The sequence below is a fragment of the Onychostoma macrolepis genome, chromosome 07 (genome assembly GCF_012432095.1).
Source record: "Onychostoma macrolepis isolate SWU-2019 chromosome 07, ASM1243209v1, whole genome shotgun sequence".
In the NCBI taxonomy this organism is placed as follows: domain Eukaryota; kingdom Metazoa; phylum Chordata; class Actinopteri; order Cypriniformes; family Cyprinidae; genus Onychostoma; species Onychostoma macrolepis.
Window position 1 is genome coordinate 37,610,078 of NC_081161.1, and position 27,268 is coordinate 37,637,345.

Here is a 27,268-nt window from a genome sequence, read left to right on the forward strand (position 1 = left end):
CTACTTTCCATAAGCTGGGTAACTCTGTTTTTTCCATTAATGCTGTTTTCCACGCTGTTTTCCACAGAATTTACACTTAGATGCAGGAGTTTGTTTGGCACCCTGAGCTTGTTTAACTCTCTGTACAGCGTGCACTTCTTCAGCTTTCTGTCCCTCGATGGTCATCACATTCTCTTTTAACAGTTCTGATGCTCTACATACCCTTACGCATTTCTCAAGTGTAAGGTCTGACTCTCTTAATAGACGTTCTCTCACTTGTGAGTTCAGTATGCCGCATACAATTCGGTCTCTAATCAGAGAGTCTCTAGCCGATCCAAAATTGCACGTGTCTGCCAGCACTTTCAAATCCGTAATGTATTTGTCAATCATTTCGCCTGAGTTCTGATTTCTGGAAAAAAATGTGTACCTTTCTACTGTTTCGTTCAGTGCCGGATTGCAGTGGCTTCTGAACGATTGGATCTGTCACCATTTGAGCATTTGCAGATAGCTGACCTGAAAGAGGTATCTTTAAAAATGTGTCTTTTTTTTGACAATTGCTTATAAGCGTGTGAGTTACATGCTTTGTCCGTTAGTGAGTTATGCATTTGTTGGTTGCCAACTAAATTCTTCTTCTCTACCTAAAGTTCTCCTTCCACAGTTAAATAAATCACTCAATCAATTTTGTGGCTTTTCAGTCAGCACCACAGTCAGACCAGTCAGGGGATCATCTTTTGTGTCCCGTGGCTGGCTATATGTGGCTGCCACCATTCATCTTAACGCAGGTCAGCTTTTTGGTTTGTTACGGTGATGCAAGGAAAGGGACCGCTGTATCAAAACACAGATTGTCAAACTGGATTGTGGAGGGTCTGGCATACAAAAAAGCCTGAAAACGTTTGCCAGGAGATTTCTCTTGTCATTCTGCTAGGGCTATCTGTGCTACTGCTACTTGGGCTTCCCTGTTCTTTTGCCTGCTTCTACAAAGCTCAACATTGCTACCCCTTATGCTGTCAGTTCAGCAGTTCTTCAGGAGCAACCTTGAAATTTTCAGGTGAGTGGCATTCCTCATGAATATGTAGGTGGGATTCATCCACTAGTGCTTAAGCACCACCTCTGGAGGAATTAAAGAGAATGTTAGTTACGTATATAACTGTGGTTCTGTGAATTACGGATGACCTACAAAGTTGTTACTCAGAATGCGCGAGAAAGGCATACTGAGACAGAAGGCTGAGCTAGTGTGTATATCAAGACTCAGTCTATGTCACCACGTGACTTTTTTGGTATATTATCTCGACCTATCAAGCTGGCGCTGTGATAATCCACTAGTGCGTAAGCAAGCACCGGCTCTGGCGGGCATCCGGAATTCACAGAACCACAGTTCCCATTCAGTCGGTCACGTTCGACGTACGTCGGACTGACCGACGAATAGGAATCTCGCTAGAGAGGCCAATCTACTTCGAGTGTAACTAAAACGAGCCAATGCACATTGGCATGCAATCATATGCAGCAGCTGCTCACCTCGCAGCGCGGGTATATAATGAGCAGCAGGTGCATTGCATCTTTAGATTTTCGCTTCGGAGCCGAACAGTGTTCTCTGCTGGAAGTGATAACGGAAAGGAGTCTCTGCAGGACGATCTCTTGGTCTGAAGAGTGCGGGCGTACAGCACAGCAGTGGGGTCGATTCTCTCCAGCTTTCCCTTTGTCTTCTCTCTTTTTCTTTGCCTTTTTTTTTTGAGCAGAAAGAGCTGCAAGAGCCGTTGCTATGCAACTGTGCCCTAACTCCACCTGGCGGGGGGAGCCTTCTCTCCCTTCCCGGGCCTGTAAGCACTCGTCGGACCTTACCGGCAAGGCTTACCAGGCCTGTGGGGAAGCCGCTTCCACCTTACACGCTATGGCGTTGTTGCAGGTCCATCAGGCCAAGGCACTGAAGGACCTGCACGAGGGTGGTCATGATCCGCAAGTTCTTCAGGAACTTCGTGCTGCGACGGACCTCGCGCTTCGGGCGACGAAAGTTACGGCGCGGTCAGTGGGTCGTGCGATGTCCACTTTGGTGGTCCAGGAACGCCATCTCTGGCTGTGTCTGGCCGACATGAGGGATACCGACAAAGTCAGGTTCCTTAATTCCCCCGTGTCCCAGACCGGCCTGGGACTTAGTCACATCCTGCCACGGTGGTCCGCTGTTGCATTCACCCCGCCGCCGGCAGCACCTCAGCCTGCTCGTCACCGAGGGCGACCCCCTACGGCTGCCCCCGCTCCCGCGCCGCAGCAACAGCCGTGGAGCCAGTCGTAGGCGGGGTCCTCGGCCCGTCCAGGCCCCCGCCAAGAGGGGCGGCAAAGCCAAGAGCAAGAGGCCCTAGGACGGGCGACCCGGAGATGGTTGGGACTGCTCTTCAGGAGGTGGTGACTGCACCGCTCCTTCCCCCGGAGGAGGGCCGGGTGGTAAATCCTTTGTTTCCTTTTCTTTCTGTTCCGCCGCTGGCCCAACGGTCAGCGGTACCCAAATTTTCAATAAAAGAGCAGTTTCCATCATCTCCGGGTCCGAAGAGGGCTCGGAGAGTAGTGGGAGGAGTAAAACCTCTCCACTCTCATCCACCTCTTCTGTCACCAGCGGACAGCAGCGTGCAGTTCGAGAAGGTCACCCAAGCCTCTCCTGCACCCCCTGTCCGACCGTGGAACCAGGTAAATGTTGCACAGCACACTCAGACCCCGCTACGGGCCGCCTCCCAAAGAGAGCCCCCAGAGCCGCGTCCCTGCGTTCCACCTCGCTGCCCCACTGCGGGTACGCCTACGGTCCCCTTGGTCCCGCTTGCGCGGTCTCTGCGAGCCTGGTTAGCGCTCCGCAGTCCGTCTCGCTGGCTCATTCGGACCATCAGGCTCGGCTATGCGATTCAGTTCGCCCGGCGTCCCCCCAAGTTCAGAGGTGTCCACTTCACTTCAGTGAAAGCTGTCGATGCCCATGTCTTGCGTGCGGAGATCGTAGTCCTACTGGCGAAGGACGCGATAGAGCCGGTCCCTCCAGCCGATATGAGGTCAGGGTTTTACAGCCCTTACTTCATTGTACCCAAGAAGAGCGGTGGGTTACGACCGATCTTGGACCTGCGAGTTTTGAATCGGAGTCTTCACAAGCTACCGTTCAAAATGCTCACCCAGAAACACATTTTCGAGTGCATCCGTCCCCGAAATTGGTTTGCAGCGATCGACCTGAAGGACGCGTACTTTCATGTCTCGATACTTCCTCGACACAGGCCGTTTCTGCGCTTTGCGTTCGAGGGTCGAGCATATCAGTACAAGGTCCTGCCCTTCGGGCTGGCCCTGTCTCCCCGCGTCTTCACGAAAGTCGTGGAGGGAGCCCTTGTTCCCATGGGAGAACAGGGTGTTTGCATCCTCAACTATCTCGACGACTGGCTCATTCTTGCTCAGTCTCGGGAGCAGTTGTGCGAACACAGGGATTTGGTGCTTGGTCACCTCAGCCAGTTGGGCCTTCAGGTCAACTGGGAAAAGAGCAAACTCGCCCCAGCGCAGAGGATCTCTTATCTCGGTATGGAGTTGGATTCGGTCGAACAGTCAGCACGCCTCACAGAGGAACGTGCTCAGTCGGTGTTGAACTGCCTGAATACATTCAGAGGCAGGACAGCGGTCCCACTGAAACTTTTTCAGAGGCTCCTGGGGCATATGGCATCCGCAGCGGCAGTAACCCTGCTCGGTTTGCTTCATATGAGACCGCTTCAGCACTGGCTTCACGGCCGAGTCCCGAGATGGGCGTGGCAACGCGGCACGTACCGAGTGGCAATCACTCTGGAATGCCGCCAAGCCTTCAGCCCGTGGTCAGACCCCTTGTTTCTTCGGGCAGGAGTGCCCCTAGAGCAGGTGTCCCGGCATGCCGTGGTCTTCACGGATGCCTCTGCCACCGGCTGGGGTGCCACGTACAACGGGCATGCAGTGTCAGGGGTGTGGACGGGCCCCCAACTGCATTGGCATGTCAAATGCCTCGAGTTGCTAGCAGTACACCTTGCTGCTAGCAACATAACTCCTTCGGGGAAGGATGTGGCTTCCGCAGCATTCCTTTCCAGTGAAAGGGTACGCTTTCCCAGTGTTATCCAAAGTCTCACTGAATGGGTTTTCGGGAACAGCAGTGATCGACACTCTCTGTGGTTGCCCTGTCCCACCGTCCTTAAGCAAGGGGGTACAGGAGGCTTGCTACAGAGCGCTGGAAGGGGGCAGCTCCTGTGGCGCTTTGGTAGGGATTCCTATTCGTCGGTCAGTCCGACGTACGTCGAACGTGACCGACTGAATGGGAATGTCTCGGTTACATAGGTAACCCTCGTTCCCTGAAGGAGGGAACGGAGACGTACGTCCCGTCGCCACAGTCGCTGGACCCCGCTGATGCTGCCGCCTTACCTGTTCGGCTCCTCAGCGAAAACCTAAAGATGCAACGCACCTGCTGCTCATTATATACCCGCGCTGCGAGGTGAGCAGCTGCTGCATATGATTGCATGCCAATGTGCATTGGCTCGTTTTAGTTACACTCGAAGTAGATTGGCCTCTCTAGCGAGATTCCTATTCGTCGGTCAGTCCGACGTACGTCTCCGTTCCCTCCTTCAGGGAACGAGGGTTACCTATGTAACCGAGACGTTCAGAACCACATATGTAACTACTGATTTGTATAGCAATTCTTACCTTTTACCGAACTTTGTCTTCTCAGATGTCTCTCAGCAGATCAACAGACTTCACTTGCACGTGCGCAGTCATTCAAATTCAAATTTCTCCCACGAAAAAAAAAAAAAAAAAACCTCGAAGAATCAAGCAAAAATATATAAGGAAAATCTTTCTACATTAGCTCATTTTAATTAAGTAAACTGAAGAAAAGTACATTTGAATGAATGCATGGCACTTTTTTGATGACTGTTTAATTTTGCTTAGGCTTTACGCAATATAATTATGTTCTCGCCTCAAACATAAATGCATTAAGTTGATTGTAAGTGTATTGTTTTAGTATTTTCATTAGAGCAGTTTTCCATTTTTTTTACGCATATTGTGAGTGTAGGCAGTGTTGCCTTTGCTTCACACCACATTTGTCTGATTTGTTACCTCTCAGACGATTTCTGATGTTTCAAACCAATAAGAAAGAAATGGCCTCTATGAGTGGCAAATAAAAGTAAAGTGAATTGATAAAGTACAAATTGTTCCACAAACAATAGGTCAAACTATGGCAAAGCTGATGACGAGTAGCCTATTCTAAAAACTCAAATTTAGAAGCAAAATGATGTGATTTTCCTTTAAATGTGTTGAGGATGTGGAAATGTCCTGTCCTGTATGACTGATTTTCATATGCTTTGCAAAGTACAGTGTCCATTGTAACATATTGTCTTTAACACTGTAGAATTTTTTTGTGCACATTAGAAATTCCATCTAAGTATTTCAGGTCTAGCTAAGTTTCACATTATGTTATATTTAGCATCTTTAACAGACAATTTTAATATTTTATGTTTTGGTAAAACTAGGTGGACTGATGTCATGTTTTCGCTCCTTCTTTATCACACATTAGATACAGTTAGGAATGCTTGCAAAACAGCATGATGGTTTATAGTCTTGTGAATCACCAATCTTCTGTGAAAAACATTCACTCTGTGTGACGCTATGGGAAAAATAAGTACTTCATATTATTCTGTAAATCATATTACTCTGCGTGTGATTGAAACTTGGTCGTTTTTTAGAAAATGGCCTGAGATGCACATTTTGACAATGCAAATGTGTTGTTAACCTTCAAACTGAAAGACAAAATCAATTCAGTTTGACAGGTAAAATGCTGCTGCATTTGCAGAAACAGGATTTGTTTAGGCCTACTCTAAATATGACACTTGGGAAGGTGACAAAACTCTGTAGAAATAAAATCAGAACATTTCTCTATTGACAGAATGCTTTAAACTTACTTTATATGACACATTCTCGAATAGCTTAGTGTTAAACATTTTGTACATCACACATGCAGGAGATATTTTGCTTTTCTTGAGTTCCATTTACTGAAAAAGAATGTACTTAAAATGAGGAAATGAAATGGCGTAAAATCACAGTCAGTGGAAACGTACTGATATACAAATATTTTCATAATATTCTTTAATAATTCATTCTTATGCAACATTAGTAAATAAATAGATGTATTGTTTACATATCGATGAGGCACAAAGCAACAGTAGCATGTTGTTCAGGATTATTCACATAGAGACGCATATGATAATGTATAGACGGTGCCAGCCTAACAAAAATGTTTTTATTATATGATTAGTATGTTTTATTATTGCAGTGCATAACATGGTTAACAATAAATTAATCTTACATGAATAATTAAATCTTATATATAGTGAATAATATCTAACAATACATGGATTAGGATACATTCATAGAAATTAATGCACTTTGACATTTTATAGTGCAACCATAGGACGAAAGAAAAGCTGCATTCTCCTAATTGCCTGTAGAGGGTGTAGAATAACAGGCTGCATACAATACAAGCTCATATCATGCTCTTAAGTGCCTTAATCAGTAACAAAATAAACTAAACATCTGCTGTAATATAATAACAGACTTGTGATGTATATGATTTTTATGTTTCTCTGTGTGTGTGTAGTGTGTTTATATAAGAGGAAACCGCAACTACTCTATTCAAATACATTGAAAAGATCTTACAACATTATATGTGTGTGTGTGTTTTTTTTTTTTAAATTCTAAGTAAAGTTTATTCTTGCAATATTTTGCCAGTTGCTTATTCATGCAGTTCACATCTAACATGACCAATAACACAATGTATTTATCTGCGTCTTTTGGAACACAAAAAATTGAGTCTCTCCTGACAGTTGTTGGGGGTCCAAACCTTCCTGTCTCTATCCAGAGCTCCACAGCGCTGATTCATGGCAGGACACTGCACCTCTCTCTCGTCAGACCAGGCCTTGTATTCAAGATCACCTCCATTCACCCAGAACCAACGGTCCACCAGAAAGCGTAAGCCAGTCCAGATGTTAACCATCTGGGCTGTTTTAGCCATTGTCACCGCTAGAGCCATAATTCTACTGGAGTTTATACTAGCCAGGCTAGTGTTGCGTTCTGTGCAGTAGTCCAGAGCCTCATCCCAGGTCTTGTTCTCCTGGATCAGGTCTAAGTCCATCATACAATAAAATTCTAATTGTCCACTGCAATCATAATCATGCAGTTTTTTAGTGTATTTTCTTATTGCCGCACAGTCTTCACCCAGCTGAGATCCTTGATTGTTATCCCATTCGTCAATTGTTGCAGGTGCGCCATCAGACCACATCCACCCTGAGTTGTTAATATCTCTCTGAAGCCCGCAATAGAAAAAATCATCAGTGATTTCTGAGTTTTGACAGAAGGTTTGTATGTCTTGACTGGTGATAGTAGACAGGTCACCGTAGTGTTTTCTGCAGTACTCCTGTGCATCTTTCCAATTCTTTTTTTGATCAACAAAAATGTGTGTTCTATAACTGGAGTTCAATCCGAAGAGACTCAAAAAAAGGAGTGCTGTGATCATAGTCTCCACATCCATAGTTGATCTCCCAATGCAGCCTCCCTGCACGCTCAGCTGAAGATCACCTTCACTCTATTATACGTCTTACCACACCTCTCGATATACAACAGGAGGGCTCAGACCAATGAAAGTATTCGACTAAATGAATTGCAAATATTAAACAAATCTTTATACACACAAAGGAAAATGCCAAACCTCCAAGCAAATTTAGAAGAGAGAGAAAAAAAAAAAGTAAACTACATTTATATGTTATAGGACAAGACAGTTCAGGATTGGAAAAAATCAAAAAAGAAAGAAAGAAAGAAAGAAAGACAGAAAGACGGACGGAAGGAAGGAAAGAAGAATGAAAGAAGAATGAAAGAAAGGAAGGAAGGAAGAAAGAAAGAATAAAAAAGGAAGTAAATGAAATTAAAAACTAATAACATTAGTCAGTATTGGGTAAGTTACTCTAGAAAGCAATAAATGACTCGCTACTATTTACATCTTTAGCAGTGTAATTAGATTATTCTCTGAAGAATTGCATTACTTATTACTAATTACTTTTTGAACCCATATCAACCTTGACCAGTACAACAATGCAAGGATAAAGATGAAACTGATAAATATAAAATAGCATAAATTATTCTTGAACCAACCAGAGTATTTAGAAGGAGAAGGTTATTAAAAACATACATTTTAATATTAGATGTTATATTTTGATTTTAAATAATCCACTTTTGTCTTAAATAGAACTGTCAATGGTCTATACAGTATTTAATTGCAATTATTTTATAAATAACTAAGCGAATTAAAAAAATAAATAAGAGTAATCATTTACATTTTCAAGGGAAAAGTAATTAAATCACAGTACTTAATTACTTAGTAATGTATTACACCAAACACGTAGTGAGACAAAGTGTGCAATAAATTACATAGCACAAGATTCTCTGTTTTGTGTATGAGTATTATGCACATAAGAGCAGGATAAATTATACAGTGAAAAATAAAGAGGTGATCTAAAGAGGTTGTCTAATTAATTTATTTGACTTTAAATTAATTCGATTAGATTTGATTTATTTACTTTATACGCTAAAAATATAATCTTGTAAAATAATCTTGGTCCCACTTTATATTAGGTGGCCTTAACTACTATGTACTTATATTTAATTTAATTATTTGGTACAATGCACTTATTGTGTACATACATGTTTTTACATTGTACTTATATTTTTAAAAATACCTATCTGTAGTTACATCTGTAATTCATTTCTGTAATTACATTTATAATTACACTGTCAACCCATCCCTTACACCTTAACCCACCCTTAAACCTACCCACAGGGGCGGACTTAGTGATTTGGGGGCCCTAAGCAAATTTCAGGTACGGGGCCCCAACAAAATAACTATAATGCTCTTTTACGCGTAACCCTTATTTTGCTCGCTAGCTCTCTCTCATTATAGCTATAGCTATTATTTATTGTAACTATTACCCCTTCACAACTTAAGTAGCCTAAATAATTAGTCAACCTGATGCTGTTCTAAAGCCATATTAAGATACCTTATTTTTTTCGGATAACAAAAGAAAAAGAAAGAAAAAAAAAAAGCTTGCACTTTGAATTGTAAACTTCTTCAATCTTTTTCCAAAAAGGATTCAAATGTCATAAAAATTAGCCCATGCAACTCGTTCCATATTCCAAGCATTCTTAGGGCATATGATAGGGTTTGCAGAGAAACAAATCGAAAATGTAATCTGTTAAGTGGATATCTCCAGTCATTGCATTCGTGCATTTATACAAGTTTTTAGTTTATAGTTCATATGCATTTATTGTTCGCGCTGGCGCGCCTAGGAAAAGCACACGAGAGAGTCATATTGAAACATCAAGACAAATAAAATTATGACTTGAAACAATAATTTCTTTACTGAGCTGAATATAACTGTTCTGAGACAGTCATAACAGCGTAGAATGCGCGCAAAGAGCGCTCCGTCTATAATCACTAAAAGCTGTCACTCACTTCAGTTCATCGTGATCTCTCAACGTTCCGTTAATAAGCTCTCCGCACAATTAATCTCTTATTTACACGTTGTTATAATGAGAGGATTCACAAGCTTGCAGAACTCCGCACCTGACAAAAACTCGCCGTTTTGAGTGGTGAGTGAACATTTGACGCTCTCCATAACACAAATACATACTGGTGCATTTGCCAAATATGTTTCGCGAATATCAGACGGGGCCCCCTGATTCCCCGGGCCCGGGGCCCTAAGCGGCAGCTTACCTCGCCTATTGGTTAAGTCCGCCCCTGCCTACCCATACCACCAAACCTGTCCCTAACCTTACCCATATCCCACCTCAAAGCAGCAAAAGTGTTTTGCAATACAATATGAACACAATAAGTACATTGTACTTATTTTTTGATGTAAGTACATAGTAATTAAAGCCACCTAATATAAAGTGTGACCATAATCTTTATTTACAACTTCAAAAAAATCCTTTTGTTACAGTGTAGTAGCCTACAGTGTAGTTTACACGCACATACATATATTTGACACATATTTGGCCTATTTTTGTGGCCTTGGAGCCTCCTACAGTTATTTATTTATTTATTTATTACGCTAAAGCATTAAAATCCCATATGTTTGCATATATTTAGGAAATATGCAAAGTTCAAATTGATAGAAAGAGTTGACAGAGAGGCAAATGACTTTATAATTAGCTTTATACAGCATTCCTTAAGGATCATGGTGCTATAAGAAAAACACCGGATCCAGGGCTACAAAAAACTAAAACTGCACATAATTAAATTAAGTTAAATACATTTAAAAAGTGTTAAATAACAGCTAAAAAGAAAGGAACTAAAATTAAGAACTAAATTAAATATTTGAACACAGATTACACAAGACTACATAAAGCTTGTGCGTTGGCTACCTTAGTTTAAAAGTGATATTTCAAGATTTAAAAAAAAAAAAAAAAAAAAAAGGAAAGAGTTGCTTTCATTTTTGTATGTTGTAAAGTATGTGTGAAATGTACTGAAAAATAATGTCATTTTGTCATTGCCAGTTTGTCACATTTTCATAACATATTCAGTTTATCAGCATACAGTAGGGCAGGATAGATTGCATTTGTGTGGAGTCTCAAAACTCTTAAAAATAAAGGTGCTTAATAGGTTCTTCACAGCGATGCCATAGAGGAACCATTTTTGGTTCCACAAAGAACAATTCAGTCAAAGGTTCTTTAGAGAATCATCTCTTTCTTACCTTTTTACAATCTGAAGAACCTTCTTTTGCCACAAAGAACCTTTTGTGAAACAGAAAGGTTCTTCAGATGTTAAAGGGTCTTTATTAGACAAAAAATGTTCTATGGCTTCGTGAAGCACCTTTATTTAAAAGAGTGGACAGTGCACCCCAAAATGAAAATGCACCCTAGTGTTATTTCAAAACTGTATTACATTCTCTCCTTTGTGGAAAATAAAGGAATATGTTTGAAAAACATTTAGGTTATCGACTGTCATTGTATGGCTAAATTAACCTTTTAAGGTTGTCCACATTGAAGTATTGAAAGAAATATAAATTTGAGAGGCAAATCAGATGTGCAAATAAAGTGTTCCTTTCTTTTCCTTGAGGAACAGAACAAATTCATGGGACAATTTTATAATGTTTCTTCAGCTTTCTTATTCTCCATTCATCCACACCATCCTACACTCTCAGAAATAAAGGTACAAAAGTTGTCACTGGGGCGGTACCTTCTCAAAAGGTACACTTTTGTACCTATTAGGTTCAAATATGTACCTTTAAGGTACCAAAATGGACCCTTTAGGTACAAACATGTACCTTTTTGAAAAGGTACCGCCCCAGTGACAGCTTTTGTACCTTTATTTCTGAGAGTGTATGAAAGACTCTCTAGCTGGTTCAGTTTCTTTCAAAACTGTAAACATCATATTTACCATTCTCAGTATTTAAGAAAGATCTTTTTTTCTCTCTCTCTTGACAGTATCCTGGCTAAAAAGGTAGCATTCAGTCTGTTCAAGGACTATTATCTTTATTTATTGAAGATTAATTTTAAATTTATTGAAAATTAAAACACGGTTTATTTTATTTGTATATTATGTGTACTTGTAATGTATGACGGCGTTTTAGTGCCTCGTTAAAAAATTTAAAAAATCTAAGATTACAAGATTAAAGTCGTAATATTTCGAGAATAAAGTCGAAACTATACGAGAATAAAGTTGAAATTATGAGAATAAAGTCGAAATATTTTGAGAATAAAGTCGAAATTACGAGAATAAAGTCGAAATATTACGAGAATAAAGTCGAAACACTACGAGTAATATTTTGAGAATAAAGTCGAAACTATACGAGAATAAAGTCGAAATATTTCGAAAATAAAGTCGAAATATTTCGAAAATAAAGTCGAAATATTACGAGAATAAAGTCGAAACACTACGAGTAATATTTCGAGAATAAAGTCGAAACTATACGAGAATAAAGTCGAAATATTTCGAAAATAAAGTCGAAATACTACGAGAATAAAGTTGAAATTACGAGAATAAAGTCGAAATATTTCGAGAATAAAGTCAAAATATTTCGAGAATAAAGTCGAAATTACGAGAATAAAGTCGAAATATTACGAGAATAAAGTCGAAACACTACGAGTAATATTTCGACTTTATTCTTGTAATTTCGACTTTATTCTCAAAATATTTCGACTTTATTCTCGTAATATTTCGACTTTATTCTCGTAATATTACGACTTTAATCTCGTAATTTTAGATTTTTTATTTATTTATTAAGGTGGCACTAAAACGCCGTCGTAGTAAGGTGTATCTTTGCTCTCATTTTTTAATAACAAAGATAAAATAATGACGATTTTTATCTTCACCCACTTTGGCCTAAATATCTGCCATACTTTTTTATATTTTGTTACCTTGAAAGACCTTGTCTTTATAATAGGGAAATTAGTTTGGCTGTAATGCTCAAACAACTTGCAAAATAGAAAAACCAACATGACAAAGAATCGTGATAAAATCGCCCACCCCTAGCCGAGGGGGACCAAACCCATACAACAATCACATATCTCACACAGATATCGCACTGTCATATAGTGTTTGGGAATATTCATGCACAATTTAAATACATAATAGCATGAAATCAGATTAAAAAAATAAAACATTTAGAAGAGAACGCAGCATCACGGTTGTCTGAACCAATGAGCATTAAGCTGTGTCGTCAGTCAGTCGTTTCCCATCATGCTTTTGATCAGGGCAAGTCGGAGGAGAGCAACTGCGCGCGACTGCTCAATCCGACACAGCCGCCTCGCCGTCGCGAGAGTTTTTTGGCATATGTCAGCATGACATCAGAGCAAGGCGGATTTAACTCGGAGGCTGTATCCGAAATCGCCCCCTATACCCTCAAATAGTGCACTATTTGAGTGGACAGCCATTTTAAGTGGTGTTCGAAACCATAGTGGATGTTCTCGAGTGCACTCATCCAATCCCACAATGCACCGCAAAAACGAGTGTACAACCGATGTAGGCCGTTTCTCAAACGGAATGCTGCATCCTCCGGAGGTCGCATTTGTAGGCTGCATATGTCATAAAGAATATCTTATTTTAGTATATTAATAGTTATAAATTTGACCATTATTCTTAGTTAAGTGTAAATTGTTGTAATATGCTTTTGACTCGCAAATGTAATGCTCAGTTAACTGAAATAAACCAGGCTTGATGGCGTATGTTTGAGAAACGGCCGTACACTCAACGGCTAGAGAATCCCCATAATGCACTGTGAGAGTCGCGCGCCGAATGAATTCCCGCGTCTCGCCAGAAGATGGCGCCTGCAGCTGCATCATCCATTCATTAATTTTAGAAGCGCTCGTCCACGGCGTAATACAACAAAGGTACAAATTAATTGTAAATTGACTATTAGGGTTTATACATAATTTCCATGACAGAGTTCAAGATAAATCCTTCAATCTTACTACTGGAGCTGCCTGTTTCAAATGATTATTAAACAGCAAGCAAACTATGCAAAAGCGGCAGTCCTTCCGGTGCACCGAGTGTCCGAATTCACTCACTCGTTTTCATTCACTCCTTCAAGTGAACTGTATGAGTGGACTAATGTAGGGAATAGGGAATAGTGAATGAGGGTATAGGGGGCGATTTCGGATACAGCCGGACACTTTTCTAACCGGCATGCACCTCGCGGTGATCACCGGTGATCGGTTCTGCGCAGATTTTGCTCATCTCAAACGAGCCTTTTATCTGATCTTTGACGCGATCGCGCGCAGCAGTGCAAAGTCGATCTAATATTTTATGTTTTTTAAAATGTAGTAGATTTAAGTAGCAAATGAGAATCGCTAAAATTAATGCATATATATAATGTTCTTTATGATTTTCAGTTTTGTTTAAGATAATTAAAGCAACAGATTTTAAATAACGAAAGAATATGTAAAAGTATGGTATTTGGGGTAAAAAGCGCCCCTGGTGTTGGGGCTAAAGGCGCACATTAATTAGCATGATAATTAATAGATGGCTGACTTTTCCATTTGTTGATATGACATGGTTAGATTTATATGGTAAATATCATATTTTATGTTGTTATAAATATCATATATATTATGTATGTGTCCATATTAGAGATAATCACCATGTTTAGAATGAAACCATATTTAAAAACATGATATTAATCATATCATATAATAAAATTTGTTGTTATTACTGTAAATATATTTTCAATTATTATTGGATCTACTTCAATACTTTCAGAATCTTTACTTATTAAAATAATTTTGTTTCTGTATTTTAAAATATATTTTTTATTAATATTTTAAGGACAGTATATTTATTGAACAAATTTGTTTTTTAAAATTAAGCAGAAAACAGTACAAACTTTGCTAAAGAAATCCCAAGTTTATATCAATATAGGCTATTGCATAGACCTGAACAACCATCAATCACTTAATTAACCCTCGCATTGAGCTTCTCAGTGAGGCTAAAATTTATATTAAATGCACCAGTTCAGCCTGGAAGTTTGTACTTGCATTGCCTTTGTGTTAAGGGATTCCATTCCGTCATATAAACTTATTTTAGCACAATTGTTTCTGACGTTGACGGTATACATTGAAGGATCATGTGACACAGAAGACTGGAGTAATGATGCTGAAAATTCAGCTTTGCATCACAGAAATAAATATAAAATAAATTAAAATTGAAAACCATTATTTTACATTGTAATGATATTTCACAATATTAACCAGGCCCCGCCCCTTCAATAAATAAGTAAATAAATAAAACCTTAGGCTATATAAATATGATTCACCTATTTTTTTGTCGTGTCCTCGTTGTTGTTGAGAAAACCTATTTCTAAGATAAAAGCTTAATTTTACGATGATCAGTGAATTATGGGTACCAAACAAGCAAAGAACAATTAAATAGCCTATATAGGGGAGTTATATATAAATCTCGGATTTTATCCATAACGATAATCAGACTATATTTTTCTGAGTGTGTTTCGCTGCAGGTCTGCTATGGACAGCTTAATCCTAAAGTTTTTGATATTCTTCATGTTCTGCCTGGTCAGTTCACAGCAGTGATAGAAATTAATATTTTCCAACAAAAGTTATTTTTATCGCCCCTTTATGGGCATTTTTACTTTTATAAAGCCTTTTTTTTCTAGAAGTGTGCATTATCTTTTGCATGAAATTATTAATTAATTATTATTAATGAATTAGAATAATAAGACATAAAATCATTATAAAAAATTCATCTTTGCAAGGCAGGAAACAAAGAACCTGCATCTGAAGAGGCATTTAGATGCATTTACTTTAATGAAGGAAATTAATGCTTTAACCTGCAGTTACAAATGCAAAAATAATGTTTTGATATTTTAATCCTAAAACGATGAATAGTCTACTAATATTTGAAATTATTAAAAAAAAAAAAAAAATGAAAATGTACTTTAAATGTAAAATTAAAACTGCCAGTAGGTGGCAGCAAGTCACTATTAATAAGTGAGTGATTGCTAATTTAAACGGTTGATTCATTCAGGAAAGAAACACCTTCATGTTGCTCAGAGAGTGCTGTGGCTCTATTTAGAATTAGCTATTTTTATTGGCGAAATAGAACAAAAATAGGCAATAATATGGTGTCTAAAACATAAGTCTGTTAATATTAACTTCTTGTTTATTTAACTGTTGTATAAAATCAATATCACATTTGTGCACTCTTTGTGTGATATATGAAATAAGTATATAGGCTAGGCTTACATTTTCCGTCCACATATCTTGAATCAATAATTTCAATAATTAACTTCAATAATTGTCCACATATCAATAATTTGAATAAATGCATTTTATTAGATTGAATCGTACAATGAAAGAACACACTCTAAATGAGCACAGTCAGTAAAAACGCGTAAAAATAAAATATGATAACAGAAGCAGTTCTAAAATTAATGCTATTTTCTGAACCCTCATTAAGGCTTTCACCTTTTATCTTACAGTTGCTCCAAAGGTTAAGGAGAGACATAGAATTATGTTTAGAATTTACCCTGATATTATTCAGAAAAGATTTAATTTTTAAGTGGACCCATGAGGTTTTTGTGCTTGAAACACTTGATCATCTATTCTTTTACTGAGAGGTAACTTCTAAATTCTGGTTTGATATTCATAGTTGATTTTCCGTAAAAATGGAAATAATTCCTCCATTTGTTTTGCATGATGTCTTCTTCTTTAAGTGTGATTTAAATTCTCTTTTTTTGGATGTTGTCAACTTTTGTTTCATTGTTGGGTAAATATCATATTCATACATGCAAATGGAAAAAAGGCTGGTGACCACTGGGTTATACTATTCAATAGAACCAGACTTTTTGAGCAACATGACACAAGCAATTGATAATGTAGTATGAATGTACCGAAGCATTTGCTACTTGTTCAAAAGACGACAAATGAAGGCTTTAATGATGAGCACAAGTGACTAGATGATGTGGGCGTTGAACATATAGTTTTGAGAATTTCAGCTGTGATCTGAGAATGTTTCAAAGCAACTGAGAAACCTGGAAGTAAAAGGTACTTTTATTATTCGTTATTAAACATGTAATAAAAAAACTTGTAATGCATTTGTTTACATTTAAAAAATTAACTTTATTTTTTAGAACAATTTCAACAAATGTTTATACATGATTCCCTTCTTTTCCTGCAGGTGCTAAGCACTCTTTGGTTTCCCCTCACCTGCAAATAAGTTGTCAAATACAACTGACCTTTCGCAAAAACAAGATCGCCTACTTTTGCTTTGTCTGACAAGTCACATGCCATGTTCTTACAGTGAAAATACACTGCGGAACAAAGCATGTTAGAAAGTATAAAACAAAGTGTCAGCTCTAAAAATGTTGTCAAAAAGTTCAAACAATAAATAGACCCACAGTTTGGTGACTCTAGAGCCACAGTTCAAGCAGCACGTGAACTGATCGATCATCTCTTTTAGTTACAGCACATGAATGAATATCAAAGGTTATTTTGTTTATGTGTGATGTTAAAAACCATGGGAGAATTTAAAGAGAAACCCTGGCTCAAAAATGTTAATTCTCTTACAGGTTTTCTGCACCTGTTGATACAAATAAATGTTTTTATGCAAAAAAAAATTAAAATAAATAAATAAGTAAAAATAATAATGATAATAAAGTGTGCTCACCTTTGTCTTTCGAGGTGTAAATGTTTTTAGTATAATTCTGTCAGATCGCCTGTCAATCAAACTTTGGCGAAACTCTAAAACTAAATATTACAACTCGAAGATTAAAAATGACAAATATTGTTTGTTAGTTAAATTAGCCCAAATGTTTATAGCAATGTTTAAAAATGCATTCTTTTGCGTTATAGACTCCTAGTGGTGATTACATGCTAGAACAACATTTTTATTTTACTATAGTAATTTATAGTAAATATAAAATTACTTTATCCAATGCTGTACTAAGTTTTCTACAACTATAGGGTATATTATACTACAATACACTACAGTTTACTGTAGTAAAAGTATACTTCAGTATTTATTACAGTTTATCAGTTCACTATAGTTAAGACTATGCTGTAGCATTCATTAACAAAGTGTTGTAAATACTGTAATATATACAGTGTAATACACTTTACTATAGTATGGTTCAAAAACACTATAGTATTTACTATAAATTACTATAGTATTTTTTCATGTGTCTATCTGTGGATATGTGGACAAGAAGTAATGGCATACAGACTTTTTATATCATTTGTATAAATATTTACCATTTGGAATAAAAATCTATACATAAGAAAGGTAAAAAGCACTTAATTGCTAAGTAAACATAACTGAGGATAAGAGAAAACAATAATAGAGGATGAATAGGTATAATAAAGCATGAATAAGTGTATGGAATGTGTTGGAAACCCTTGCAGTAGATGCAGACGTCACGTTCAGGCAGACGAACTGTAATGTGGCAGATGCAGACGACACGCAGACAAACTGTAATGTGGCAGACGCAGACGACACGCAGACGTCACGTTCAGGCAGACGAACTGTAATATGGCAGACGCAGACATCACGCAGACAAACTGTAATGTGGCAGACGCAGACGACACGCAGACGTCACGTTCAGGCAGACGAACTGTAATGTGGCAGATGCAGACGATACGCAGATGCACTGTAATGTGGCAGACGCAGACGACACGCAGACGTCACGTTCAGGCAGACGAACTGTAATGTGGCAGACGCAGACATCACGCAGACAAACTGTAATGTGGCAGACGCAGACGACACGCAGACGAACTGTAATGTGGCAGATGCAGACGATACGCAGATGCACTGTAATGTGGCAGACGCAGACGACACGCAGACGTCACGTTCAGGCAGACGAACTGTAATGTGGCAGACGTCACGCAGACGAACTGTAATGTGGCAGACGAGACGCCACGCAGACGCCACGCCCGCAGACGAACTGTAATGTGGCAGACGCAGACGACACACAGATCACGTTCAGGCAGACGAACTGTAATGTGGCAGACGCAGACGTCACGCAGACGAACTGTAATGTGGCAGATGCAGACGACACGCAGACATCACGTTCTGGCAGACGAACTGTAATGTGGCAGATGCAGACGATACGCAGATGCACTGTAATGTGGCAGACGCAGACGACACGCAGACGTCACGTTCAGGCAGACGAACTGTAATGTGGCAGACGCAGACATCACGCAGACAAACTGTAATGTGGCAGACGCGGGACGACACGCAGACGAACTGTAATGTGGCAGATGCAGACGATACGCAGATGCACTGTAATGTGGCAGACGAGACGACACGCAGACGCCACGTTCAGGCAGACGAACTGTAATGTGGCAGACGTCACGCAGACGAACTGTAATGTGGCAGACGCAGACGTCACGCAGACGTCACGTTCCGGCAGACGAACTGTAATGTGGCAGACGCAGACGACACACAGATCACGTTCAGGCAGACGAACTGTAATGTGGCAGACGCAGACGTCACGCAGACGAACTGTAATGTGGCAGATGCAGACGACACGCAGACATCACGTTCTGGCAGACGAACTGTAATGTGGCAGACATCACACAGACGAACTGTAATGTGGCAGACGCAGACGACACGCAGACATCACGTTCAGGCAGACGAACTGTAATGTGGCAGACGCAGACGTCACGCAGACGAACTGTAATGTGGCAGACGCAGACGACACGCAGACATCACGTTCTGGCAGACGAACTGTAATGTGGCAGACGCAGACGACACGCAGACATCACGTTCAGGCAGACAAACTGTAATGTGGCAGACGCAGACGTCATGCAGACGTCACGTTCAGGCAGACAAACTGTAGTGTGGCAGACGCAGACGACACGCAGACGAACTGTAATGTGGCAGACTCAGACGTCACGTTCAGTGAGACGAGTGTATGTAACAGCGTAATATTAATGACTTTAATGAAAAGTGGATGTTTTGCAAAGTGCTACGGTTTAGATGAAAATAATATCAAAGGCACCTTTTACCCCGGGGCACCTTTAGCCCCGTTGTACCCTACCATTAAAATCAGCTTGAGATATTTTAACATTAAATAAATAAATAAATAAAAAACAAACATAAATAGACTACTTAAATTAAAAATATGATTAGATGTGTCATTCTATTGCAAGTAAACTGAAACTGTACAACTGGTACCGTATGAGCCAAGCATAAGCATTTCCCATGTTGGGAAAACTAACTGTAGATCTGCCCTCTTGACGTCAGAGGGGGAGTTCTGTGATCAGAACTTCCTCACGCATTTGATTTTACCCTTTAATGTCTTACTTCGGAAGCTTGGGAGGAATGAGGTAAATATCAGCATCGTTCAATCGGCGTATATTGTTGACATCATTCAGCAGTCATTCATGTCGATCTTTAGCGCGCTGCCTCACCCAAAACATTATGTCCTATCGGCATATATCACATGTAAACTGCACATGGGGCTTTTCAGCTGTGTTTCATGCAGTCGCTGTCGTTTTCCCAGATGCACAATTACAACAACGAAAGCGTAGCTTTGTAACAAAAATGGACAAATCAAATAACAAAACAGTCACACGTTCTAAAAGCGTCTTGGGTGTGTGTGTGTTGACCCAAAACAAAGTTAAGTGGAATGGAACTTAACGCACGGTGCGCGTTCTAAAAGGTCCATTCTAAAAACCGAACTCCGAAAAACGGTTAAAAACTGAGCAGGTGGCATGTTAGATTTGTGTTGTTACACTGTCGGGAGGAGGAGATCATAACTGATTAAAACTAGTGAGTATTGTTTCCATTACATTTCTTTACTGTTTTTAAAGTGAAAAAAACCTTACAGAAAACATGTAGGCTATGCATTGTTACACTTTCAGATAAACATTATTTACTATTTTTCCTTTTTTTTTTTTTTCTCCCTGGTGGGGACCTCAGGCATGGTCTACTACTATCCTTGAGGCTTTAAACTTTAACTTTTAAGGAAGCCAAAACAAATACTTAGGCTATTAAAACTTATGCTTATGTAGAAATACATATATTTTAACGTTGTTTTCAGTGTCGCAAACAAAAGTTGCCATCGCCTGAGGTAGCCTATCAGTGCTTCGCTTGATCATTTTCCAGGATGTCGGACTGCTATTGACAAGTCATCACTTTATTATGGATTATTCAGAAACAACAAAAAATGTAGGCCCCATTTTGCCTTTAAGGTTGTTGGCGGTTAACTACTTCTAAAAAGTATTGAGAAATTAACCTCAACCAGTTGCGCACTAAAATCCATCGTCATGTTGAAGAATAATATGCAAGAGCGCTGTATTAATTACTTTCCCCCCCAAATGTTGCATAAGTCTATCACTTAAAAAATGTAATCTTTTGCAGGTTTAGCCTCAGTCTCACATATCTGTTTTTGTACAACTTGCTTCAGTTCTGTGGACACACATGGGTTTTTGCGAACATGACAGCCAGATTTCTTTCTTTTGGCGAAGGTAAGCAACAGTTATGAGCTTGTTTTTAAGTGCTCATGTAAATAATCCTGGGATGTTAAACAAACCCACAGTTTATTTACATCTCTACCATTTGTACCCAGGACGTTAGAGAGCTATTCAAGTGCTGTTAAGAGTTGTGTAACAACCAAAGCAGAGCACTCTTATGAAAGAGCTATTGACTTCCACAAATATCAGAGCTAAACATATTACTTTGCATTTTTAATGGATATAATCAAGTGAAATTACATAAAATGTCTACTTGGATTTAGATTGTTCATAAAGATTGCTGTTTTCATTGCATTAATTAATCACAGAGCTCTTCTGATAACTTGTCTCTTGTTCTTAGATGCCCAAGCTGGCACCTTCTATTTTGTGGGCGTTATGATGGGCGCTTGTCAGCTTCTGTCTTTGTTAGAACTGTTTCATATTGCAGATGGTTTTGAGGAGTGCAGACTTTTCCCTCGCTTTATGCAGGTAAAATCTAAAGACCATATTTACAGCACTAATGTAGAAAACTGAATTTGCCCAACTGCACCTAATAAATAATAAAAAGAGCTAATTTAAACCAACTCTTTTTTCTCTCTCAATTTTTACTTTAAAAAATCTAGTTCCTGTTTTTTGTGATACTATGAAATATTTTCCCAGTTCTGGCCATAAATCATGATTCAGTCAGAAGGAAGTGCATATGATTTAGTGCATAAGGAAGTACATAAAAAAAAAAAAAAAAAAGAAGTCTGTCCATTTTAGAGCTATATGGTTTTTAAGCTACCTGATTTATATTAATCTTTATTGTTCATTAATGCAGTTTTCCCTTTACAGGTAATGGAAAGAAATGTCCTTCTGTTTCTCCTCATCAGTCTGGAGGAGTTTCGGAGTAAACCGATTGTGTGTGTGCAGTTTTATCTGTGGAATATACTGGGCCTTCTAAGGTTTGAGTCTTATATGTTTGCATGCAGGCTTCTATGAGTAATTTTAAAGGTTGTCTTTATTAAAATACTCTTTATAATAACTTTTATAAACAATAAGTTGGCATCAATATAGAACTGTCTTGAAGACCAAATGCAAGTTTTTGAGCAAAGCATTCTGTCTGTAATATTGTGGTTTGTTTTTTCCCCTACAGGTATCCAAATGAGTTATTTTGCGTTATAGGCACACCATATTTTAAAATGCTATGGGTGCATCAAACACTCTCAATCCCAGTGTATTTGCTGTCTGCTGTCACAGAAGGTACAATGTGATTACGATTAAAATTTTATTATTTTTGAGAACATTCTGACAGTTTGGGAAGAACTTAAATGACTATCACATAATCTCAGGGATCAGCTAGCTTTGAAAATATAAATTAAGCGATCAAATCAGAAGATAATTTAAATGATAATTTTTTCAAAAGTCATTAGGGGACATTAGGACTGCAATATGTTTTTACCAATTTGGTAGACACTATAAATAAAAAGGATAAAAATAACAATACCCCTATAAATGAGATTCTCATAAAACCTAAAAAATTAATGGTCTCGTTTTTACAATAATACAAATTAAACCTTTCTCAACCTTTTCAACGTTGGAAAAATGGTTAAGGTTGCATGTCCCTTTGCCCATCTTTTATAAATTATATATTATGTTATATATTTATATTAATATATATTTATATATTTGTTATATATTTATATAACAAATATAGTTTATATTTGTTATATATTTCAAGACTGGTTCATTTATGATGGTTCATGCAAATTCATATGTACAGTAGTTGGCCTATGCATATACACATAAAATATTTCTAACAAAACGTTACCACAGCCTTGTCTGGGCCTGCACAAATTGTCTAAAGGACGTCATTTAAAATTGAAAGCTGATCTGAGCCAGCCGGAAATGAGTTAGCACACTTGTCTTATGCTGATGTCAATTATATTTTGTGGTTAGTCCGGAAATGTGCAGAGAAAGAATGATCCTGCTGCAGCATGCCCAAACGTGATAAAGAGTCACCGCTCATTTCATTCAACTTTATAGAAAATTGAGCCTCTGTAGGGTAAAATATTTTGGTCAGCTTTCAGTCACTAACCGCATTCTCTTTTTGACGCTTTTCTTTCATTTTAGGAATAAGCATTTTGTATATGTTGCTGTACTTTTCTGAGTCTGAAGGAATGGATTCAGTGCGGCTTAAAGTCCCTGCATCAATGTACATTTATTCCCCATACGTTCTTATGGGTTGGTTGCTTCTTCTTGTATTAGGTAAAATAATGTGATTTGCCTAAAAAAAAAAACCTTACAAACATCTGAATTTCAATGTATTCGAAACAAAATATCAGACAAATTCATTTACATTTTTATGAAGCATGAGTGTTTCAGCTGATTGTCTCCATCTGTCTGTTTTGAAGGATCCAGTTTAACAGTAATACTCTTGCTGAAGGAAAGGAAGCAAAATCTGGAGAGCTGGAATAAAAAACTGAAGAACGACTAACCAGAGAAATTGTCTGTACAGGTCCTCCTATTCACCAAAGCCAAATATTTTATTCTTAGGGGTATTATGTTGGAGGCTGAACTCTTCCCTGTGTTGAAACACAATTATGTTTGATTGTTTGTTTAATGGCACAATTAAAACATTTTATCTGTTACAGAACAAATACATTTGAACTGAAAAATGTACATGCTTTAACAAAAATACAAGCTTCACATTTCTGTTTTTTAAACAATCAAAACAACTACTTATCAAATGTCAATATCTAAGTACCACCTAGTCACGATAATCTTCTGTGATTTAATTTTTCATTGTGTTTAAGCACAGGCAACAAAACTTCGAACACCATGCACATGCCATATTTTGATTAATAATGTTCCTGTAGGCAGGCATTTGCATAATTTACAAATATTTGCAGTCCAATTTAAACATACAAATAAATTATTCTACTTAAAAGAAAAAGTTGAAAAGTGAACTACAGACATTGCATAAATTATTGATAGGCTACCATACTGAGCATTAAGTTGATGTGTTTATTTAGGTATGCCTGCAAGAAATAAGGTCAAATAGAATAATATCTTGCCTTTAATTGTTTATTTATTCATTTTATTTTATTTTTTTGCTCACAGATTATTAATAAAACCAGCGCACAGCTTACAAACATTGTTCAACACAACCTATAAAGTAACTTAAATTATTATTGTCATTATTATTAAAAGAAGATAAATAACAGTATAATAGTAGCCTACTAAAAATAATTTTAACTGTTTTTTTGTTTTTGTTTTTCCAGAAAAATTTTTGAAAATACAAAAGTATGTGTAAAAATGGATGTATTAAGTGCACATAAGTTTTTCGGACTAGTATGGTATGGTATGGTGCTCACTGCACATATAACTATATATATATTAAATTTTTTTTATAAATAATAGTAATAATAGTATTATTGCACTTTATTTATTTTTTTAAATAAACAAAATAATAAAGTGTGATAATACCTTTGTATTTTAAAATAAAAAGTGAGTATTCAATAAAAAAAAACAATTATTTTATAGTACACTTTAAAATTACAATGCTAATATTTAAATTTTAATTTGTAAAAAAAAATATATATATTTTTAGAAGAATTTTCAACGTTTGCAAACCTAAAATCAGGAAGCTTTTATTTTGGTGGGTTGCCAATAAATAAGTGTATGCATTGTCTGTTTTTGCCGAGTGAAACCATTTTGCATTGAAACCGGCAGCGCATAGCCTAGATTGGAATGGAAATCTTATACAGTATTACAGTTAGTCAATCTAAAACAGTGATTGTACATTAACAGCTGTCAACCATGTCGGTACGCAAATAAGCGACATACAATATTTACCCAGAGCATTTTTAAATTTTGCCTGCGTATGTGCATCTGCGCACCACTTATGTGCACACCTGCCATATTGGCATGCATTTTGCATGAATGTCATAAGCTACAGTACTTTCTATCTGAAAGTTTTAGGAAAACATTGTCACAGAGTTAGATTTCATCATGATGTTCACCCATTAAAAGCAAAGAAAGTTTCTGAAAAGGACACCTCAAGAAACTCCTCCTCTGTAGTGTCACATCTGCTGACCTAAGGTTAATCGAGTCAATCTTCGTATTTTTTCTTGACACAGAGAAAGTTGAGTCTCTGCTCACAGTCTGTGGGTTTACAAATCCCCTGTGTTCTATCAAAAACCCCACAGCGCTGGTTCATGGCAGGGCACAGAATCTCTTCATCCAAAGACCAGACATTATATCCAAAACCGGCTCCGTTTACCCAAAACCAATGACCAGCTAGAAAGCGCAGACCGGTCCACACTTCATCTGTATCAGCTACTGTGCTATTAATCTTTGCTTCTTCCATGATGTCTTCTGAGTTTATTATGGCCAGGTCAATGTAGTTTTGTCTGCAGTATTCCAAGGCCTCTTCCCACGTGCTTTTCTGATGCACCACAATCAGCTCATAGACCTTCATACAATAAAATCGGTAACGGGCGGAGCACAATTTGTCATACAGTTTAAATGTGCCTTTATTGACAGCACCACATTTTTGATCATGATTATCAGGTTGGTCTGCCTCCCAAAATGTAATCGTTGCTTCTCCACCTTCTGACCATATCCATTTGTTATTGTCTGCACTGTCTCTTTGAACTCCAATCCAAAAATAGTTCTCTTTAATTAGAGAATTGTAAGGTAAATCCTCTAAATCTTTACTTCTGACAGTGGACAGGTCGTCATAGTGCGCTCTGCAGCGCTGCTGTGCCTCTTCATATGACAAAGTATCGTTCATGAAAAAGTGATATCGGTAGACGCTTACATTCAGCCCAAAGAGGCTTGAAAAAAGCAGCACAGTGATTGAAGCCTTCATGTTGATCTAGATGACCTCCAATGCAGCAGCAGAATTCTGAATAAATGTGGTATTCTCCATTTATTTCAGAAGTTGCTGACTTGTTACCACCCCTCTTCACAAATTTCTGGCATGAACAGACCAATGAAAACCAGGACTGCTCTGACATTGACCATGACCTTGACGTGCTAGGCCCTTCAGTCATTACACAAACAAATTTATTTTCCTAAAATGCCTAATTAAGGCAAATCAGATGACTCAAAGAAAGGACATGCCTACAAACGCATTTAAAACAATTAAGGTATACGAAACTGGAAATGTCTGGAAGAAGCAAAAAATGAAAAAAGACTAATTTTTATTAGGTATTTATTTTGTAAACTAGCATATATTGTTTTTTCTGCTTATTGTTAGAGTAACAAAAGATGCACAAAAACATTTTCATTCAATTCAATTTGATTTTACAGCACTTTTCACAAAAATATTGTTCAAAGCAAATTATCTTAGAGCCCACAGTGAATTTAGGTTCTAAAATCAAATAAAATAATTGTAAAAACAAAAATAGTAATAAATATTCCACTAACCCCCAATAAAATCACCTGTTTAGAGATAACCAACCACTGCTGACAAATGCTGTGAATTTGCTGAGTATTACAGAAATTACAGTCTCACAACACCTGAGTGGGTGTTTAGGTGATTCACCTTATATACAAAGTGAGAAAACATTCAGATTAGGTGCAAGGATATGTGAGGTGTAAACTTTTCCAAATCGGAAAACAATTCTTGCAGGGCTAAACAGTATTCAGTTTTTTACTGGCCCAACCACTAATAATACAGCTGGGTTTTGGTGAAACTAGCTTTTAATGAGCTTTAAATTCATAAACAGCACTTGTACTGAAAAACACTGGCATTGATTGCAAAACATTAGTGATGTATGTAGGTCTGCAATTTATAAACAATTATTTACTGACAGTTCCAAAAGTCATTCCCACAATTTCAACAAAACTCCCCCCCCCGATCTACCTCAAAAATCATCTAGTAGTTGACCATATAATAATAATAAGACTTCTTAGTTAAATACTGATAACATTTGACTTTAGTGAAAACTGTAATTATATTTTGGCAAATGTAATTATACTCACCAGTAGATGGCAGCAAACTATTATGCGTTTATGGTTGCTGTGGAGAGATGAACCAAGGTGCAAACTTCCACATTTGTGACCCTATGGATACATTTACGGTAAGAAATTTACAAAATATCTTAATGGAACATGATCTTTACTTAATATCCTAATGTTTTTTGGCATGAAAGAAAAATGCATAATTTTGACCCATACAATGTATTTTTGGCTATTGCTACAAATATACCCCAGCGACTTAAGACTGGTTTTGTGGTTCAGGGTCACATTTATTCTCTTCAGAAGTCATGTCAGATTAAAAACTGAATCACAAGCTTCCAGATCTTCTATCAGAATA

At 37.9% G+C, this 27,268-nt stretch overlaps 3 protein-coding genes across 7 annotated transcripts; 1 reads left to right on the top strand and 2 right to left on the bottom strand.

Annotated features, from left to right (window-relative positions):
* Window positions 1-5,893: 5,893 nt before the first annotated feature.
* Window positions 5,894-8,146, bottom strand: LOC131544647 (secretory phospholipase A2 receptor-like). Its single transcript, XM_058783001.1, has one exon. The coding sequence runs from the start codon at window positions 7,529-7,531 to the stop codon at window positions 6,782-6,784; it is 750 nt and encodes a 249-aa protein (XP_058638984.1). The 5' UTR covers window positions 7,532-8,146; the 3' UTR covers window positions 5,894-6,781.
* Window positions 8,147-13,273: 5,127 nt separating this feature from the next.
* On the top strand, window positions 13,274-24,192 carry hacd4 (3-hydroxyacyl-CoA dehydratase 4). 5 transcript variants are annotated; one of them, XM_058780599.1, is made up of 7 exons: window positions 13,274-13,383; window positions 20,870-20,976; window positions 21,323-21,450; window positions 21,796-21,905; window positions 22,097-22,203; window positions 23,074-23,208; window positions 23,355-24,192. In XM_058780599.1, the coding sequence occupies exons 1-7, from the start codon at window positions 13,289-13,291 to the stop codon at window positions 23,435-23,437; spliced, it is 765 nt and encodes a 254-aa protein (XP_058636582.1). In that variant the 5' UTR covers window positions 13,274-13,288; the 3' UTR covers window positions 23,438-24,192. The 5 variants fall into 5 exon arrangements, with proteins under 5 accessions (XP_058636582.1, XP_058636583.1, XP_058636586.1 ...); XM_058780600.1 differs by lacking the exon at window positions 13,274-13,383 and adding an exon at window positions 19,733-19,833 and having other exon boundaries at window positions 23,355-24,134; XM_058780603.1 differs by lacking the exon at window positions 13,274-13,383 and adding an exon at window positions 19,763-19,833 and having other exon boundaries at window positions 20,916-20,976; window positions 23,355-23,895.
* An 852-nt stretch (window positions 24,193-25,044) lies between these two features.
* LOC131543353 (secretory phospholipase A2 receptor-like) lies at window positions 25,045-26,978 on the bottom strand. Its single transcript, XM_058780605.1, has 2 exons — window positions 26,935-26,978; window positions 25,045-26,494 (listed from the first exon to the last, which is right to left on the bottom strand). Exon 2 carries the CDS (start codon window positions 25,814-25,816, stop codon window positions 25,055-25,057), a length of 762 nt encoding a protein of 253 aa, XP_058636588.1. The 5' UTR covers window positions 25,817-26,494; window positions 26,935-26,978; the 3' UTR covers window positions 25,045-25,054.
* Between the last annotated feature and the right edge of the window lie 290 nt (window positions 26,979-27,268).

Excerpts from the sequence above, each read along its gene's own strand:
- LOC131544647 (XM_058783001.1), bottom strand. The coding sequence starts at position 7,531 with ATGGATGTGGAGACTATGATCACAGCACTCCTTTTTTTGAGTCTCTTC.
- hacd4 (XM_058780599.1), top strand. The coding sequence starts at position 13,289 with ATGAATTCCCGCGTCTCGCCAGAAGATGGCGCCTGCAGCTGCATCATC. Across the intron at positions 21,906-22,096 it reads AATATACTGGGCCTTCTAAG|GTATCCAAATGAGTTATTTT; the intron begins GTTTGAGTCTTA and ends TTTCCCCTACAG. Across the intron at positions 23,209-23,354 it reads GTTGCTTCTTCTTGTATTAG|GATCCAGTTTAACAGTAATA; the intron begins GTAAAATAATGT and ends TCTGTTTTGAAG.
- LOC131543353 (XM_058780605.1), bottom strand. The coding sequence starts at position 25,816 with ATGAAGGCTTCAATCACTGTGCTGCTTTTTTCAAGCCTCTTTGGGCTG.